Consider the following 19,305-nt stretch of genomic DNA (forward strand, 5'->3'; position numbering starts at 1 on the left):
CTGTTGGAAGTAAATCAAATATTACTTGTTCTATAAGGTATTAGTAACGAAAATGTGCAGAACCAGGAGAAAACTCATATTACTAACAACATTCAGAAAAATCAGAATATATTTGAAACAGGGAAATGATCAGTTCTCAGATGCTGGTGGGGGCAAATTAGGTCTTAATCACTTTTTAAGTCCTCATTTATACCGGAGAGTACATCTTCATGTAATTCATCTGCGTCTAACATAGCTTGATCTACATCAAACAGGTCTTCATCTTCTCTTGGTGCAAGTATTGATTCTAAGTCTGAGAGGTCAGCAAGGTCTGGTAGTGAAGCTTCCTCGAAAGCATATGCATCTGCCCCTATCTGTTCTGCTCTATCATTTTGCTCTACACAAGAAACTTGTTCCTGTGAAATCAATTGTAAAAGCTCTTCAGCTATTCTTGTTAACTGGGCTACACAATCAACAAGTCCATCAACTAGTACAGAGATTGGCATAGACTCCATGCCTCAGTGCTCTCCTCAGTAGATAAAATATTACTAAAAGCTATAGCAAATGGGCTCTTGGTGACAATGGATCCTGTTGGGCTGGCAATGGCTCAGTGGTTGGTTTGGTTGAGAAATAAGACTGTTGATATGATTATGATGATGATTGAGTACAGAATGAGGTCAGTGGTCCTATAGCACTTTTTGATAAAGTTGGTGAACTTCTCACAAAATTTACATATGGTATTCTTGTTTGTATTTGTACTGAACTGCTATTTCAATGACCATCAGACAGATTGTCACAGCCAAGAGAAAACAGCAAAGCAGATCTAATAATAGAAAAGAGAAATATAAATATTAGTATCCTTGAGGCCTTACCCATCCTACAGGTTTTGGCTATAGGATATGGTTGAGAGGGTATCCCTAGCTATTGTTCCTCCATCTTTGATGGTCTTATGAGGATCTACCACCTATACTCTCTTTCCTTTACTCTTCTCATGTTCTTTACCTCTTCTTAGGGGATTTGAGAACAGTGACCATAAGTAGTTGTTTTTCTTTCTTGAACATCTCTAGTGAGGAAGATACATTCACTCAGAGTCTTTCAATTAATTCCATCTTTGTGAGAAACTTTGCCTCATTGCCATTTATATCTGGTGCTGCTAAATTCTTTCTGTGTTTTTAATAACCCATTCATTAAAGTTTCCAATTGTCCCTTCAGTCTGGGGAATTATGGTAAATGAAAGTCCCACATTCTCTGTCTTTTGCCAAATTTTGGACAACTTCTGTTATAAAATTAATCTCTTGGTCATTTCCCATTACTGCCAATATTCCATATCTAGCAGCTAGTTTCCCCAAATTTGTGCAAAGCCATGGTCGTACTGTTCTCACCTGCATGTCTGGTATGCTCTGCAAACCTTCTTCATGAGTAAGTTTACACTTCTGTAAGGCAATATTCTTTATTTAAAAGTCTAGAGATTGGGGGCTGGCCCCATGGCCTGGTGGTTAAGTTCAGTGCACTCCACTTCAGCCGCCTGGGTTCACAGGTTCAGATCCTGGGCACAGACCTACACCATTCATCAGCCATGCTGTGGCGGTGACTCACATACAAAGTAGAGGAAGACTGGGATGGATGTTAGCTCAGGGCAAATCTTCCTCAAGCAAAAAGAGGAAGATTGGCAACAGATGTTAGCACAGGGCAAACCTTCCTCACCAAAAAAAAAAAAAAAAAAAATCTAGAGATTGGCCCAATATAATCTACCTGTCACATTTGTCTGGTATACCACCCCCCACTCCTCTTAAGAATGAGTTTGTTGAGGATGCAAGTTTTTAGTAATTTGACATATCTCATATTGCTTACTTGTTTGTTTCATTCATAGGTTTTTTTTTTTCACTCTTTCTCCTCTGCTTGCCTAGGACATTCATTTCCATATGACTTGAGGTTTCACATGCCCATTCTGCAACCTTAAATTGAACTGACAAGAGAGCTGAGTAGGGACTTGGAGTCCCCAAGACTGCAGAGTCTACATTAGTTTTGGGGGGTCAGGTTGTCTCATCTTTTATTCTAAATAAATTATTCTGTCTTGCCATTCTAATGAGCTGGTACATGTCCTATATGACTTGCTAAATTCCTTTTATTGATTTCTTTTCATATCTCCTTTCACTAGACTGTTTTTCCTGCAATAGTCCAGTCTGTAATTTTCCATTTATTAGAGCATATATCCCCAGTCCACAGCTGATCAGTGTAGCTATATACCTTTGGCCATTTGTTTTCTTGGGCAAATAAACACATTACATTTCTAGCTACCAGTCCTGCAAATTGGGCTGGTTTTCTCTCTCCAGCCTCAGGCAAGCTTTTCCTAGTGGAGAGTATTAGGAAGTAGCCATCCATCTCACTCCTTTAGGATACTGCCAAATCTATCATTGCTTTGTTTCCAGCAGTTCTGACCAGAGTAGAGGCCCAGCAAGCCATAGGCTTTACCTCCCACTAATTGTACTCCTTAGATCTTTATTGGAGAACAGAAAATTATCAGCCAGATGTTCTATGATTTTCACATGGAGCTTGCTGGTCTCCACAAAGCATGGTTTGACCCACTCAGTTATATACTATCTCCACTTAGCATAAGTCCTGTCAAAACCACACATTTTTTTGTCCAAAATCTTGACAGAAGACATAGGGTTTGCCCTGATGGCATACTGTCACAACCATGATGACCAGAGAGCATGATTTTGATTGGAAGCAACTTTCCATCTGAAATATGGGAGAATGGGTACTAGAGGCATAACAGTTTATTTTATTAACTCAAAGGATCTCTGCTTTTTGATTAGAAAAAAAGCAGTCTGGTGGAAGGAAATAATGGAAAGAAATCATGAACAGAATTTGGCATTAATGTAGAGCATTATCAGAAGCACATCAGAAGGGAAACACAGGATAAAGGTGTGTGTTAAATATTACTGGAGGGGCTGGCCCCGTGGCTTGGCGCTTAAGTGCGTGCACTCCACTGCTGGTGGCCCGGGTTCGGATCCTGGGCGCGCACCGAGGCACTGCTTCTCCAGCCATGCTGAGGCTGAGTCCCACATACAGCAACTGGAAGGATGTGCAGCTATGACATACAACTGTCTTCTGGGGCTTGGGGGGAAAAAGTAAATAAATAAAATCTTTAAAAAAAAATATTACTGGAGAGCACCATCACATTTTTCAAAGGAATTAATAACTAACTATGGTGACCATACCCCTAGGGCACAAGACGGTGATAGGAACACACTCACACAAAATATATTTAACTTCTGGCTTCCCTTTCACCAGGTTTTTTTTTCTCCCAGCTTCTCTATTTCCCTCTAGGACTCTTTTATTCCTCCCCTTGGTCTATGTACCTCCATCCATTTACCTATGTGTTTCATTCTATTTCACTTTCTCTGTATCTCCATCTTCCGCTATCCCTTCCCATCATCTTTTCTTCCATCTCTCTCTAAACTGGGCAAAATCTGAAAATAAATTATATTCCATTTATCAAATTGATATTATATTTATAAAGTTTTACATTATACAATCTAAACGTAAAAAGCAGAGAGGTAGGACGTTTCATATTCTGCTATCTTATAAAGACAAATATAGTTAGTTATTACTTATGCAACCCTTGATATATTTTTTATCCCTTGGTCACCTTAGATGCAAAAAGTATTCCTGACCTAGCCTTAACTCTGTTCACCATTGTGTTAGCTATTCCACAATTCCTATCTTCAAAGTATCTTGGAACCTAGGAGCTGGGGGTGCAGGGAAGGTGTTGAGACACTGCTAAGTACTGTAGTACTAAGAAAGAGTAAGCATATAGCATCAGCTTATTCCACTTATGGTAATTTCCAGAGCAACCAATCCCTGACACCTTAGTTTGCCTAAAAGGGTATTTTGCATAGTTTGTGCCTAGCCCCAACTCACCTTAAGGGCCTTTTTATTAGCTGTTCCTTCTGCCTGGGATCCCTTTCCCCCTGAGAAAAAGTCGTTTATTGTCATTCTGGTCTCAGCTTAAGTATCATCTCCTCAGATTTCTGACCCTCCAACCTGAAAAAAAGCCCCCTAATCATGCCTTTCTCATTATGTATACAGTGCATTTTTGCATTGTGGCACCTGTAATTACCTCATCTTTTCTTGATTATTTATTTTCCTGTCTCCTAACCCACCCCCGCATACATATAGACTAAAAGGCAAGTGCCATGATATTTAGAAGCTTGTCTGTTTTTTTTTCTATTGTATTCTCAAGGCACAGAAGAGAGGTGGCCACATAGTAGTTAATCATTAAGTTTTGTTGAATAAAGGAAGGAAGGCAAGGGGGGAGAGAGGGATGACTTTTAGCTCTTTCATTCAGTAAATATTATCACGTTTCAGTCATGCATGGGGATAGCAGGGGGTACAAAGATAAAACAATTCATCAAAACCCATGGTTAATAAAATGAGCAGACAATCCACAGATTGAGAGAAAGTATTTACAAAACATATATCTGACAAAGAACTGGTAACCAGAATATAAAGAGCCCCTACAACTCAATAATAAAAAGACAAACAAACCAATTTAAAAATGGATACAAGATTTGAACAAACATTTCACAAAGGAAGAAAAATAAGTAGCTAAAAAGCACATGAAAATATATTCAACATCACTAGTCATCAGAGAAATGCAAATTGACATCACAGTAAGATACCACAACACACTCACTAGACTGGCCAAATTTAAAGACTGACAACACCAAATGTTGACAAAGATGTAGACCAACCAGAATTCTCACACATTGCTGGTGGGAGTGTAAAATAGTACAACCTCTTTGAAAACGTCTGGCAGTTTCTTATAAAAGTAAGCAAGTAACCTATCTAGTCCCAGCAATTCCACTCCGAGGTATTTACTCAAGAGAAATGAAAGTTCACAAAATGACTTTTACAAGAATGGTTATAGCAGCTTTATGCATAATAGCCAAAAAAAAAAAAAGTGGAAAGAGCCCAGTGTTAATCAAAAGGAGAATGGATAAACTGTGGTATATTCATACAATGTGATACTAATCAGCAATAAAAAGAAAGCCACTACTGATAGGGACAACAACGTGGATGGATATCAAAAACAGTATACTCAATGAAAGAAGCCAGACGAAAGAATACATACTGTATGATTCCAAAATTCATATGCAACTCCAGAAAATGCAAAATGATCTATGGTGGAAAAAATCAGAATAGCAGTTGCATCTAAGGGAGTGGAAACTGATTAGGAAGAGGCATAAGAGAACTTTCTGGGGTGATGGTAATGATTATGTTTCAGAGTTTTGAGTTACATAGGAGTATGCATTTCTCAAAACTCACTGAATAGTACTCTGAAGATTTGTGCATCCCACTGTATGTAAATTTTACTCTCCTCCAAAAAGTAACCAAGCATAATTCTCAGCCTCAAGAACTATATCTCAGATGGGATGACATGCCCGTAAATAATTATCCTGATAAATGCTCACATTTATGGAAGACCCATTGTGTTTCAAGCACTGTGAAACCCACTTTTCTTATTTTAGTACATTTAATCCTCACAATAACCCTATGAATTTACAGATGGAAAAATTACAGATCAGAGAAATTAAGTAACTTGCCTATGGTCATGTGGTAAGTAAAGATGTAGAACTGGAAATCAGGCCAGGTCTGATTCCTAAAATCCTATGCCAGAGGGCACAAATTCAAGTGCCTACAGGAGCAAAATTTGCCTTATTCGGGCCAGAGCTGACATCTCATTCTAAGCAGGAATACAATTGAGGGTGTTAATCTCATTTGCCATCCTTGGAAACTGGCTGAATTCCAAGTTGACTGTGAGTACTAAGGCAGAGAGATGGAGAGAGCCCGATCAGTCCCCTCAGGGATCCCCGTCATTTGTAATAGAAATGTTGTGTCCATTTTATGTGCTTTTCCACTGACCTACGGAATTGGCCCAAACACTCATAAATTATTTACCTGTGATAGGGCCGAGATGGATGACAGAGTCAAGTTTCTGCCTATTAAATGTTTTCTGGACTTTCAAACGGGATGTGACTTCTCCCATCACAACTAAAAAACAACCACCAAAAAAAAAAAAAAAACAATAAACTGCAAAATCGATGGGTTTAAAGATATCTGCGATCTTGGGAAACAAGGACAAGATGAACTACAATTTCAGAGAGCGAAGAGCCCTTCCTAAGTGAGCTGATAAACACGGGCTTTTTTCTTTCCTGAGACATTTGCTAATACTGGGCACAAGCTGAAGATGAGGTTTGGCCCCAAGCCAGAGCGATGCTACTGAGGAAAGAGAAATCCGCATAACGTTTACAGGCTAGCATAAGGGATTGTAAATTTGAGAAGCCTGAAATGCACCGCTAGTTTTACTCACCTGAAGTTAGCCGAGTTCTAGGCTGGCGCCTGAGCGGGAACGGCGGAGTGAAATCTCGCACAGTATCACAGTATTTCTGAGAAAAATTCTCACTAGAGGGAGGGGGACTGCCACAAATACACTACTGGTCTCTCCCTCAAAACATGACCTAGATCTTGAAGTTGGGAGGGCATGGGGAGGCTGAGTTAATAAGCTTAAAACCATTCCCAAAGGTGCTTTGGACAAAGAGATTCTAAAACATACAAGGATAAAGGGTTTAGTATAGCTAAAACATCTTGAGGAACAAAATTGGAGGACATATACTATCAGATATCAAGCTACCGATATAGCTACAGTAATTATGACAGCATGGTACTGGCACAAGGACAAACAAATAAACCAATGGAACCATGACCCTTCCCTCACACCAGCTACCCAAATAATAATAATAATAATAATAATAATAGCAAAAATAATGGTAATAATTTGAAATGGATCATAGACCTAAATGTGAAAGGCAAAACAATAAATATTCTAGATCAAACCATAGGTGATTATCTTCATGACCTTCAGTAAGCAAAGATTTCCTATTTGACATAAAAAGTATTAATTATGAAAGAAGATTGATGAATTGGATTTCATTAAAATTAAGAACTTCCATCTATCAAAAGCATCTTAAGAGGGTTAAAAGGCCAACCACAAACTGGGAGAAAATATTCACAATACATTTATCCAACACAGGACCTGTATTCCATATATACATATATTTTTAAACTCCTTCAAATCAATAAGAAAAAGACAATCCAACTTTAAAAAATAGAAAGAATTGAATGGCACTTCACAAAAGAGAACATCCAAATGTCCTACAAGCACATGAATAGGTTTTCATCATTATTGCTCATCAGGAAAATGCAAATTAAAACTACAGTGAGACACATAAAACCCCACCAGAATAGCTAAAATTGAAAAAACTGACAATAGCAAGCATTGAGAAGAACATGGAGCAACTGGAACTCTCACACACTGTTGGTGAACGTGTTAACTGATACAACTACTTTGGAAAACTGTGTGGCAGTATCTACTGAAACTAAGCATACCCCTATCACATGACCCTGCAATTCTACTCCTAAGTACATAACCAAAATAAGAGTACAATTGTCCACAAAAATACATGCACAATAATGTTGACAAAAACCAGAGGCATAAAAGTACATATCATATAAATTCATTTATATGAAATTTAAGAAAAGGCAAATGAAACTATAGAACAGAAGTGAATGCAGTGGTTACTTCTGGGTGGGGGGTTATTGACTGGGAAGGGATAGGAAAAGCCTCTGGGCTGCTGAAAATGTTCTATGTATTCATACGATTGCACATGTAAAAGAAAAAGCATTCAGCTGTATGCTTAAAATTTGTGCACTTCACCATATGCATGCTATATATCAAAAAAATTGTTTTATTTTTAATTTTGGATCTCCTTCCTATAAAACCAGTAAAGACAGCAAGACAGTGATGAGAGTCTTGCCAGGGTTCAGCAAGCTGGTTATCACAGCCAATGAAAATGGAATAAGTCTGAAGGCACAGAGAAGGGTCCCTTTGGCCCATGTGGCTCTCTGCCTCATAGTGCTAAGAGCAAGTGCAGTGCTAAGTAGAGCAAGAGGCCCTTATAGCTAGACGGAGTTGTAAATTGATGCAAGATGAAATAACCCACATCTTATGAGTAGCTCAGAAAAACAATGGGGGCAGAGGCCGTGATAACTAGAATCTTTAACCCCATAGATTTTTACTAATCTCACTCTTATGATATTTTTTTCAGCACAACTAATCAAAAGCCACCATTTTTCCTTTAGCTGATAGTCCTACCCTGCTATTTTGTGATGCCCATACCTGGCAAACTGGCAATAAGTGTCTAACAGTAGGATGGAAAAGGAGCAAAGGAATCCAAATCCTCTGGGTCTGTGTTTATAGCTGATAAGCTTCTCTGCATCAGGCAAGGTAAATTAGTTCATATCCAGGGGGAACAGAGACAGTTATGTGGGAGAGATTAAAATGTACCTTTGGTGAGTATAGGTGCCAGTTTCCTATTTACAAACAGTACATTTTTTCATAATACTCCCTTCTCTAGTGCCGCAGTACCATTTGGATACATGCATTCAATATAGATTTTTTTAAAAACACCCCCAGACGTTACTTCTCATTGCCTTCCTCACCCCTGAGGAAAACATCAAGAGGTCCTCGTTCCCAAAGGGCAAATTTTATAATTTGGACATAGCAGGAGCTCTCTGGGGGGATCTACAATGAACAAAGCAACAGGATTTACCCTTTAAACTCTTTTTTTTAAAAAAAGCTACAAACATTTGTCTTAAAAAAACAAACAAAAAAAAAAACCTGTGTGCAATAAGGCATTTGCCTGTTATAGGATCTGACATTTAAAATTCCCATGAACCACCTTTAATTTATCAAGAAAGAAAGGAAATAATTGTGTGGCTGAGGAGCTAAACATGGCCCCTTCTTGGAAATATATGAAAAATTCAAAACAGTAACTGAAAAAAGGGGGAGTAGGAAACGACCTTATGGTCAATTTAAACCGAATTCTGAATTTCTTTCCTCCTCCTCCAAATTGCTCACTGCTGCAGAGAGAATCGCAGATTCTTGCTTACCCTTCAGAAGAACTTAGTCAATGGAGAAAAACAACCACTTTTGAAAATATATCTCTCGGTTATTTTCCTAGACAGACAAATAGTTCAAAACACTATTCAAACGTAAAGACAGCCACCCCATCTTGACTTGGTGGGACCCTGCATAGGCTTGTCCCTGAATCTTGACTGTTGTGTGACGCCCACAGGCCCCCAGAGAGCCTGAAAAGAGCTATAATACTTCTAAAAAGATTCTTGGCTTTTAAATATTACCAGTGCAGAGGACAGTGTCTAAAATAAGGGAAATAAAAACAGAACTTGGAGGTAACAGGAAAAGGGATTCTATTCTGAAGTCTTCCCTCAGCTTTCTGAGAGGGAAAAAGGAAAATTGTTTTTATTTGTTTGTTTGTTTGTATATTTTCTTTGGGAGAGACAGTAGAATGATGCTAGTGGCTGTAAGGGTAAGATCTGTGTCAAACATACCTATATTTAAATTTCAACTTTTCCACTTACTAACTGGAAGTTTGCTAATCTACTCTTTGCCTCAGTTTCCTCATCTGTAAAATAAAGATAACACTTGTGAAAATTACATGAGTTAATACATGCAACAAGTTTAGAATGGTGCCTGGTATATAGTAAGCCCTTAATAAATGCTAGCTAATATAATGGTTCTGGAGAAATTCCAGGATCCAGGAAACAGGGTGTGGTGCATCTTCAGTACTGACTAGCAACCGCTGGAAGATAGGAAGGGAGATAGCTGCAGGCATTACAAAAACTAGAATAAAGCACCAGAGATAAAATTCATCTCACAGTTAGAACCCACATGACTTTGAACTTGGATAAAGGTGTGAGGGAGCAGAACTGTCTTGTGGCTCTAGTTCACACAGAACCCTTTCAGGAGACCTGACGCCAATCAGGTAGGGAATCTTTGAGGATTAGTGAGTCTTCCTAGCCTAACTCCCTCTCACCTTTCAAGCACTTGCTCACTCTGGCTCTGAACTCTGGCAGGTAAAAGCTGACTACACTTTGAGCCGCTCAGTGGCTATTCCTCTAACGCATTGTCAGCTTCGTGGAGAAGGCCCTCCATTTGGTATTGTGGCAATGAATTTTTCAAAGCATTAACTAGCTATTCCTTGGAAACATCTACTTGGAAAGTAATGGCAAAGTCTTTGAGGCGAGATAATGAAGGCCATTACCCTGTGTCTAGCATGACATCACCTGAGTCAGCCCAGACTTTCAGATCTTCCTATGTGAGTCATTTGGGTAATAAAGGGAACATCATACAAATATCATTCTAGACTTTTTATCCTTTACCATCCTAGCCCGGATTTAGTCCTAAGCGTCAAGAATACCTCTCAGAAATTCGACAAGAGCAATACTAAGCACTAGTTGTGGCCTCCTCTCTGTTTCTCTGGCAAATGCCAGCTTGCCAGGAGATAACACAATTCGCTTATTGAACCACCTGGAAAGAAGATCAGAGGTCATATAGTTCTTTCTTCTGCCTGCAAATGTGCCTATTGCTTATCCACCAAAGTAGGAGTGCTTCTGTTTTTAATGATCTCAAAATAAGATTCCATAACCTCTCTTGGTAGCTCATGCCAGTGTTTTATAGTTTCCTCCTTCTGCTAATTATCTCAAGTACCTTCTCATACATTAACTTATTTAATCCTTGTAACAATCCTGTGCAGCAAGGATTATCCCTATTTTACAACTGAAGAAGTGAAGATCCAAACAGGATGAGTGACTTGCCAAGATTACACAGCTGGTTAGTAGCAGAGCAAGAGTAAGAATCTGGTTCTTCAGTCTCTCAGCCCTCTGTGCAGTCTCTTACACTGTGGTCTGCCTAGTGAAGCTCTGGGGAGCTCCAAACCACCAGCAAAATAAGAAGCAGTATTAAGATGTCAGCAAGAACACAATATAGCTGTGGTGGGTGGCTTACCACCACCATGTCCCCTTGAGGATAACAATTTCATTGTCCTCATCCCTACATATTATCATTCCCAGAATGTACCTACAGTTAGAATGCTCTAGTAAAAAGGAAAAAATACCAAAAACCTAAATGATCATTAAAATCATCTCAAGACCATATACTGACCTATGAAAATAAAAAATAAGACAAGAGTACTCGGTCTCCTGTTTTCTAACTTCTCCACTTTTGAGTCTGAAATAGATACAATCAGAATAAATTAGAGGAAGTGAGACAGAAAAAAAAAATCGTTCCTAATATCCTAAAAAGAAAAATGCTTTGTCCTTGGGCATTAATTTATTGTTTCCTTTCTCTCTGAAAATTTCATTCCTCTTCCTCTCAAGGTTCATAAAGGGGCGAAAGAGTAGGATTTTAAACACGGGTAAAGAGCAAATCCTATTGCCTACATGCTTGGCACTCAGAAAAGCACACCAGGGCCACAGTCCTGTCCTCTGGCAAAAGCCCTCCCAATACCAGACCAGCATACTGCTCAAGTGAAAGTCTGGGTGGACTTCTCCTAACAGGATTCCTTACAGGATTTCTTTTTTAATATTAGCTAGAAGCAGGGGAATCTCAAGGCAGGGTTGATTGACAAAAACAAAATATCTCTCTCATCTCTTGTGACTGATATTACCAGGTTAAATATTTCTGTTCTAAAACACACTATTAATTAAATATAATGGCCACTCCACCTAACTACCCTTGTCAAAGTCACCAGTGACTTACATACTACTAAATCCAATGGTCAATTCTCAGTCCTCATCTAACTTGTCCTATAAGCAGCATTTGACATGGTTGGGTCACTCCCCAAGTCCTGTTCTTCATCTATAGTCACTTCCTTGGTGATTTCATACAGCTATAAATAATACCTATAAGCAGAGGACTCCCAAATTTATTTATGTAGCTCAGGCCTTTCTCCATAATCCCATGCTTGTGCATCTAATTGCCTTCACATTGATTTTTGATTATCTAAAACTCGATATATCCAAAACTGGATCCTTGGTCTTCCCTCCAAAACCTACTCCACTTATAGTCTTCCCCATCTCAGTTGATGGCAACTCTATCCTTCTAACTACTCAGGCTAAAAAATCTTGAGTTTATCTTTGTCTCTTTTCTTTTTCCCACAATCCACAGCCAATCCACCAGGATATCCTGTTGGCTCTGCCTTCAAATTATATCCAAAATCTGATAACTTGTCATTGTGAGCCACCATTATCCACCTCTAACCTTGACTATTTCAACAGCATCCTACGAGGATGCCCTTTGCCTCACTCCAGTTTCTTTTCAACAAAACAGCCAGAGTGAGCCCTTTAAATTGTAAGTCAGATCATGGTATACCTCCATTTAAAGCCCTCTAATGGCTCTCCATTTCCTTCAGAGTAAAACGGAGATCCTTATAATGGCCTACATGGCCCTCCATGATATAATCTGCAACTTCTTCTACTTCTCTCCTTCTCCCTCTGTTCCTCCCTCTGTTGTGGCCTCTCTGCCATTCCCTAAACTCACCAGGCACACTTCCTCTTTAGGCACTTTGCACTGGCTCTTCCTTCTGCCTGGTATGTTCTTTACTCAGATATCTGAATGGCTAAATCCCTCACCTCTTTCAAACCCTTTGCTTACATCTCACCTTCTCAATGAGAGCTACACTTACCACTCTTTTAAAAATTGAACCTCCCCCTCCCAACCTGGCACTCCTGAGTCTTCTTTAGTCTGCTCTACTTTTTCATTTTTCTTAGAATTTATCACCTTCTATACAAATTTCATAGTTTACTTATTTATTATAATTATTATTTATTTTATAGCTCCCCTTTCTAGAAGCTAAGCTCCATGAAGGCAGTGATCTCTGTTCTGTTCAAGTGCAAGAACAGCGTCTGGCACAAAGTGGGTACTCAATAAATATTTGTTGAATGAATAATAGGACTAATAATTCCTTACATTTTTATAGCACTTTATTCTTTTTGTGATGTTTTTACATCATAGCTCATTTGATCTTCACAATTACCATATAACATGGGTAGGGGAACACAGAGTTTATCTCCATTTTACATTTAGGAAAATTGACATCCAGAGAGGCAAAACAATCTATCAAAAGTCACCTAGCTGGAATATGGTAGAACCAGAAACCTAGTTCTGTGCTGTTTTCCCATAGTCTCCAACATTATACTGCAAAGCCCCTAGTGCTTGAGAAAAGACCTTCCAGATTTTCTGTTAGGATAGAGATATGCCCTGCTTATGCCATTAACCCAGTGCCTTGAATGTGAATGTGTTTCACCAGTTCATGGGACTATAAACACGTGAAGCTATCTCAAGACCTGACTTTATCTGGGGAATCGCTATGTGAATGTCAGAGAAAATGATGCCATTCCCAAATGGTGCTCTCTCCAAGAAAGAAAGCAACATTTGAATATACCAGCTGCTCAGTGGAATAAATCATTTGTTTCTTCCTAACCATCTCTGCCTTCTTCTTGCATTACACATTAAACTAAACAGTTCTTCAAAGCAACTTAGCACGAGGGGGGAAATTACGGTCCAAGAAGGCATCAGCTACCTAAAGTGTATCCTGGTAGCCTTTTTCACTGTGCCACCATCTAAGCCACTGACTGCCCATGTTGAAAACTCTCCCCCACTGCCACTGCCACTGCCACACAAGAAGAGTGGAGACTGCCCCTTTAAATGTACCACTGAAGAGGAAGCTGGTGTTTATTTGCCAGGGGGGGAACAGGATACTTCATACTTGGCATACTGCTACCATTGGCATCCAATCCAGAAGCCGCTACATTCTGCAGGGGTGGCAACTATTTTGTCGTCAGGATAACATAGTGGAAGATACAGCTATATTTACGTACAGGCTTTTTAAGAGAGATGCCTGTCACCCCTGGTAAGCTCACAGGAGGTGACAGAAATGGTACAGCCAGGAAAAGGCAAGCCAAGTCCTCAGTGCCTTCTGGCAGCTGAATCCACAGTACCAGAGAGGGAGGCCTGATCTCTTTCCCTGGTCCCCAGAATGTCATTATAACAGGGATGTATGTATCCAGTAACCCTCCCAAGAATTACTAAGTAGGCTGTGTTTGTCCTCAGTGCCCTTGTCCTTAGATCACAGCTACTACCACGTCAGCTCTCCTGCCAAACTCAACAAACATCCCGTAATGAAACAGCAAGCATCAGTTCAATAAATAAACCTCAGGCTGAAAACAGAAGTGTCAATGCAAGTACAGTCTACCAAATGTTTGAGGCACGTCAGGTAATACATGGATGCAAACCTCACTGAAACACAAAGACATATACAACAACCTCAGCCACAGAGACATGTGCCGAAGTACTTGACACTGGGCAAGTAGGAAAGGGGACGGAGGAAAAAGATTATTTTTAAGGGGAATAATATGGGATTTGGAGGCAGAGAAACCTGAGTTCAAGTCTGAAAGTTTTCTTACCTTGGGCAGGTCACTTAAGCTCGCCGTGACTTGCTTTCCTGATCTGAAAATAAGATGATGTTAATACCTTGAGCAAGTATTACTTTTGTGATTTGGACAACTTCTAATTACGGGGAGATGCCCCTTTAGTTTAAAAAATAAGAGTGTGTGGCTTTTGAATTCAAACATAGATTTAAACTTTACCTCTGACACTTACTAACTGTATGGCATTGAGGAAGGCTCTTATTCTCTCTAAATCTGAGTTTATTCATCTGTATATTGGGGATGATGGTGACACCTCTCTCAAACTGATGCTATAATAATCAAATGAAATAGCGTTGAAAACGTGTTTTGTAAACTAAACTCCAAGGCAAAGAAAAGTTTTCTTTAAAAGGCCTTGACTAGAGTGACCAACCAATCTAGTTTGCCAGGGACCAAGGGATTTTCCAGGATCCAGGACTTTCAGTGCTAAATATGGAAATTCTTGGGTAAACTGGAATGAGTTGGTTACCTAGTCTTGACTAGCCCTTAACAAAGTCAAAGGCCTGAACAGGCCTTAACTGGGATGACTAGGCCTTAACTAGACTTAGGCCCTGTCTTGGCCTTAACTATACTCTGACTAGGAAGTAACTAAGTTTAGCCCCTTCTGAGACTTAACCAGGCTAAATAGGTCTTAAATAGACTCTCAGGCCCTTGCTGTACCTCAAGTGAGACTGACTACACCTTCTCTAGACTTAGGTTCTGGCTAGGCCTTAACTAGACTCTAACTAGATGTTAACTAAGCATAGTCTTGGCTAGGCTAAATGGGTTCTGACTAGGACTTAACTAGGCTTAGGCCTGGCTAGACCTTAACTGGGCTGGTTAAACCTTAACTAGGATGACTAGGCCTTAAGTAGGCTTAGGCCCTGTCTAGGCCCTAACTAGAATCTGACCAAACCTTTACTAGGTTTAGGCCCTGACTAGGCCTTAACTAGGCCCAGGCCATGCTTTAACTAGACTCTGCCTAGGTCTTCTCTAGACTTAGACCTCAGATAACCCTTAAATATATACTTTGACTAGGTTATAAATAGTCTTAGTCAATGGCTAGACCTTACCTGGGATTTGAATAGACCTTAACTAGAATTAGTCCCTGACTAGGCATTAACTAGCTGATTAAGCCTTAACTCAGATTTGACTCTGACTAGGCCTTAGCTGGGCTGACTAGGCCTTAACTGGGCTGATAAGTCTTAGCTAGACTTAGGGCCCTTCTATTCCTTAACTAGACTCTGACTATGCCATCTCATAATTTAGGCCCCAGCTAGGCCATAACTAGGCTTTGGCCCTGGCTGGAGCTTAAATGAGTTCTAGCTAGGCATAAATTATATTTAGACCCTGATTAGGCCTTAACTTGGCTGGCTAGGCCTTAACCAGTGACAGGCTCTGACAAGGCCTGAACTGAACCCTGACTAAGACTCAACTGAGCACTGACTAGGCCTTAAGTGGGCTAATGAAGCCTTAACTGGGCTTTAGCCCTGGTTAGGCCTTAATGAACTAACTAGGCCTTAACTGGGCTAACTAGCCCTGAACTAGTCTCAGCCCCTTGCTATACATTAACTAGACTCTTAGGTCCTGACTAGACCTTCACTAGGCTTAGTCCCTGGCTAGGCCTTAACTGGGCTCTGACTAGGCCTAACTAGTCTTTGGCTCTAGTTAGGCCTTAACTGGACTGGCTAGATTTTAACTAGGCTTAGGCTCTGGGTATACCTTAATAAGACTCTGGCTAGGCCTTAACTAGGCTCTGACTGGGCTTTAATAAGCTTAGGCCCAGGATCTTCCTCAACTAGTTTCTATCTAAAACTTAAGTAGATTTAGGCCCTGACTGGGTTCTGACTAAAACATAACGTAGGCTTAGGCCATGGCTAGTCCTTAACATACTCTGATAGGATCTTAACCATGTTGCTTAGCTCTTAACTAGGCTCAGGCCCTGGCTATACCTTAACAAGACTCTGGCTAGGGCTTAACTAGGCTCTGACTAGGAGTTAATAAGCTTAGGCCCTGAATCTACCTCAACTAGTTTCTGACTAAAACATAAGTAGATTTAGGCCCTGACTGGGCTCTGACTAAACAAAAACTAGGCTTAGGCCATGGCTAGTCCTTAACATACTTTGATGAGATCTTAACCATGTTGGTTAGCTTTTAACTAGGTATAGGTCCTGGCTATAACTTAACTAGTTTCTGAGTAATACTTAACTAAGTTTAGGCCTTGTGCAGGTTTGAGTAGACCTTAATTAGGCTTAAGCTCTAACTGAGCCTTAACTGGACTCTGCCAAAATCTAAACTAGGCTTAAATCCTGGCTAAGCATTAACTGGGCTCTAGTACTTAACTATCAATCATCTACTCAACTTCAATCATATACTTCTTTCATCTCTTACCTCCCCTAGTTTGCATCTGCCATTACCTTAGTTTTTCTGCAGTTTCAGGCTGTCTTCAGGATCATAAAAAGGTAATGGACATACATGGCCCCTCCTTACCCCACTGCAACAGGAAATAGACTACTTCTAGCTTCAGTGCAGCCAGACACATTTATAGTGTAACACAGGAAGCAACCACTGAATTGACACCCCCCAAGAAACCAGGGGATACTCTTTTAGGTAACACTCTACCCGGAAGTACATTTTCATTTCACCCAATCAAGATGGTCTGTACAACTCCTTCCAGGACATCTATATTTTGTAACAAGTTTGTAACAAATACAGAAGAAAGCGTTCCCAAGCACAGGAGATGCACCTACAGATGCACCTTTTGCCCATCACGTGCAATTGGCAGTTAAGAAAAGAGATAGCTGATGCACTACAATTACAATAAATGGAGGGTAAGTTTCACAAGGCTGAACTCAGAGCATTTGCGGATCCTATGAACTCTCCACAATTAGTTTATTAGGCCTAATGTGAGGAAGTAGCCAGTCTGATGTATGTATACTGGCTTGGACTATTAAAGGGTACTGTAGTTCTTAGTTCACGACTCAAGAACAAGGTGTTGAATACAACTCAGAGCATGAACCATGAATTTCTGTCTAATGGTTTCATCAGTACCCTAGTGATGAGAGACCAGTAATTGGTTCCAAAACCCAGCCATATTATCTGGTTTGGGAGTATATATTTGTATACATTCACTTTTTAGTAAAATACATTTGATTCATCCCTCTTTGGAAGTTCACTTTGGCTCAACTAATCATTTTTGTCACCCTTATCAAGTTCTAGGTTAAACTTAATTAGGCCTGTACCATCCTATTAACCCCTTCAAGTACAGGGTGACTCAGTGTCAGCCCTGAGTGAACTAACTGAATTTTGTAGTTACTATCCAGGGCAAAGCAAGTAAGTAGCCCTGCTCGCAGAACAGGGCCTGTACCTGTAGGATGTAACGACTCCTTACATTAGGCTGTGTGCGGCAATAGGTCAAAGGGACTGATCTGGGCACCAGGATCAGGGAGTTTATGTGTTCATACATTCATCCCACAAATATTTGTGTGTGTGTGTGTGTGTGTGTGTGTGTGTGTGTGTGTGTGTGAGGAAGATCAGCCCTGAGCTAACATCCATGCCAATCCTCCTCTTTCTGCTGAGGAAGACCAGCCCTGAGCTAACATCTACTGCCAATCCTCCTCTTTTTTTTTTCCCCTTTTTCTCCCCAAAGCCCCAGTAGATAGTTGTATGTCATAGTTGCACATCCCTCTAGTTGCTGTATCTGGGATGCCACCTCAGCATGGCCGGACAAGCGGTGCATCGGTTCACGCCTGGGATCTGAACCCGGGCCGCCAGTAGCGGAGTGCACGCACTTAACCACTAAGCCACGGGACCGGCCCCCCACAAATGTTTATTGATCACCTACTATATGCCGGATATGGTCCTAGGTACTAGAAATATGACAGTAACCACAGCCCTTGCCCTCATGCAGTTTTCATTCTACAAACAAAATTAAGGGAGGGTTTGCACAGCCATGAGTTGAAGCCTAGATTAAAACAATCTATACCCTATGGATATCACAAGGCAAAGTCAAAGGTAATGGGCAAAGCTCAAAATGACAAAATAGCTGTAGGATTAGGGGGAAGGACCTAAGGAAACGGCCATGTGGTCAGGAAAACAGACAGCAGCAACAAATGAGTATTATCCTCACTTTATAAATATGGAAACAGACTTGCTGAAGATCACCTGGCTAGTAAGCGGCAGAGATAGGATTCCAACCCAGAACTGACTGACTCCAGAGTCCACGTGCTTTCCAGTGCCACCACACTACAGGACTGATGTCTGGACCTAGAAATCTCAGGAAACGAAGCAAAGAACTTTAAGGATCCTCAGATTCCTTTACTAAAGCCACTCCTCACCAGCTCAGCCATTCTTCCTTAGTTCTGCCTGCTTCTTGTTGATGGGGCGGGGATATGGTTTTGATGGGGAGGAAGGCATGAAAATCCGGTGACATGCCTCCAGGAGTGTGGCATGGGCAATGGCTAAAAAGAAAGAGATTGTTACAATTGCATGAAACCTCTGAGCTATGACCACTTTTGTGGGAAAACAAACAAACAAAAAAAGGGTAATTCATGAGGATTATTTTGTAGTAAATTATTGAGAGAGGGCAAAAATAACCAGAAAGTTTGTGACTATCCAATGCAACAAAATTCTCTGAGGATTTACAGTAATCCCTGGGGTTGTAAGGAATGATAATGCTCAATAGTCTACATTCTGCCAACAAAACCACTAATTCTTGCATGTAAATACACTGTCTATATCAAGCAAAAATAAAAACTAGCCTCTTGGAAGCATAAGACTAGCCCCATCCCTCTGATTTATTCACCTTGATGCAGTGATGGGAGAGATTTTATTGCATAGGGGTATATAGGAGAATTCCAGTAGAGAATAGGAAACCAACCTGCTTCAAGGCCAAGGAACTCCTAAGGTTGTTCAGGCCTTCCAACCATCACTCAG

At 40.3% G+C, this 19,305-nt stretch overlaps 2 protein-coding genes across 2 annotated transcripts in view; one reads left to right on the plus strand and one right to left on the minus strand.

Moving 5' to 3' along the window:
* TRPC5 (transient receptor potential cation channel subfamily C member 5) overlaps nucleotides 1–19,305 on the plus strand; it is a 134,732-nt gene that overhangs the window by 40,830 nt on the left and 74,597 nt on the right. The window lies entirely within an intron of this gene.
* TRPC5OS (TRPC5 opposite strand) lies at nucleotides 127–784 on the minus strand. The gene has a single exon (XM_014795358.2). It carries the CDS (start codon nucleotides 492–494, stop codon nucleotides 165–167), a length of 330 nt encoding a protein of 109 aa, XP_014650844.1. The 5' UTR covers nucleotides 495–784; the 3' UTR covers nucleotides 127–164.

This window comes from Ceratotherium simum, chromosome X (genome assembly GCF_057802395.1).
Source record: "Ceratotherium simum simum isolate JZ-2026a chromosome X, ASM5780239v1, whole genome shotgun sequence".
Lineage (NCBI taxonomy): Eukaryota > Metazoa > Chordata > Mammalia > Perissodactyla > Rhinocerotidae > Ceratotherium > Ceratotherium simum.

Bases quoted from the DNA above. Each gene is read 5' to 3' on its own strand.
- TRPC5OS (XM_014795358.2), bottom strand. From the start codon at position 494: ATGGAGTCTATGCCAATCTCTGTACTAGTTGATGGACTTGTTGATTGT.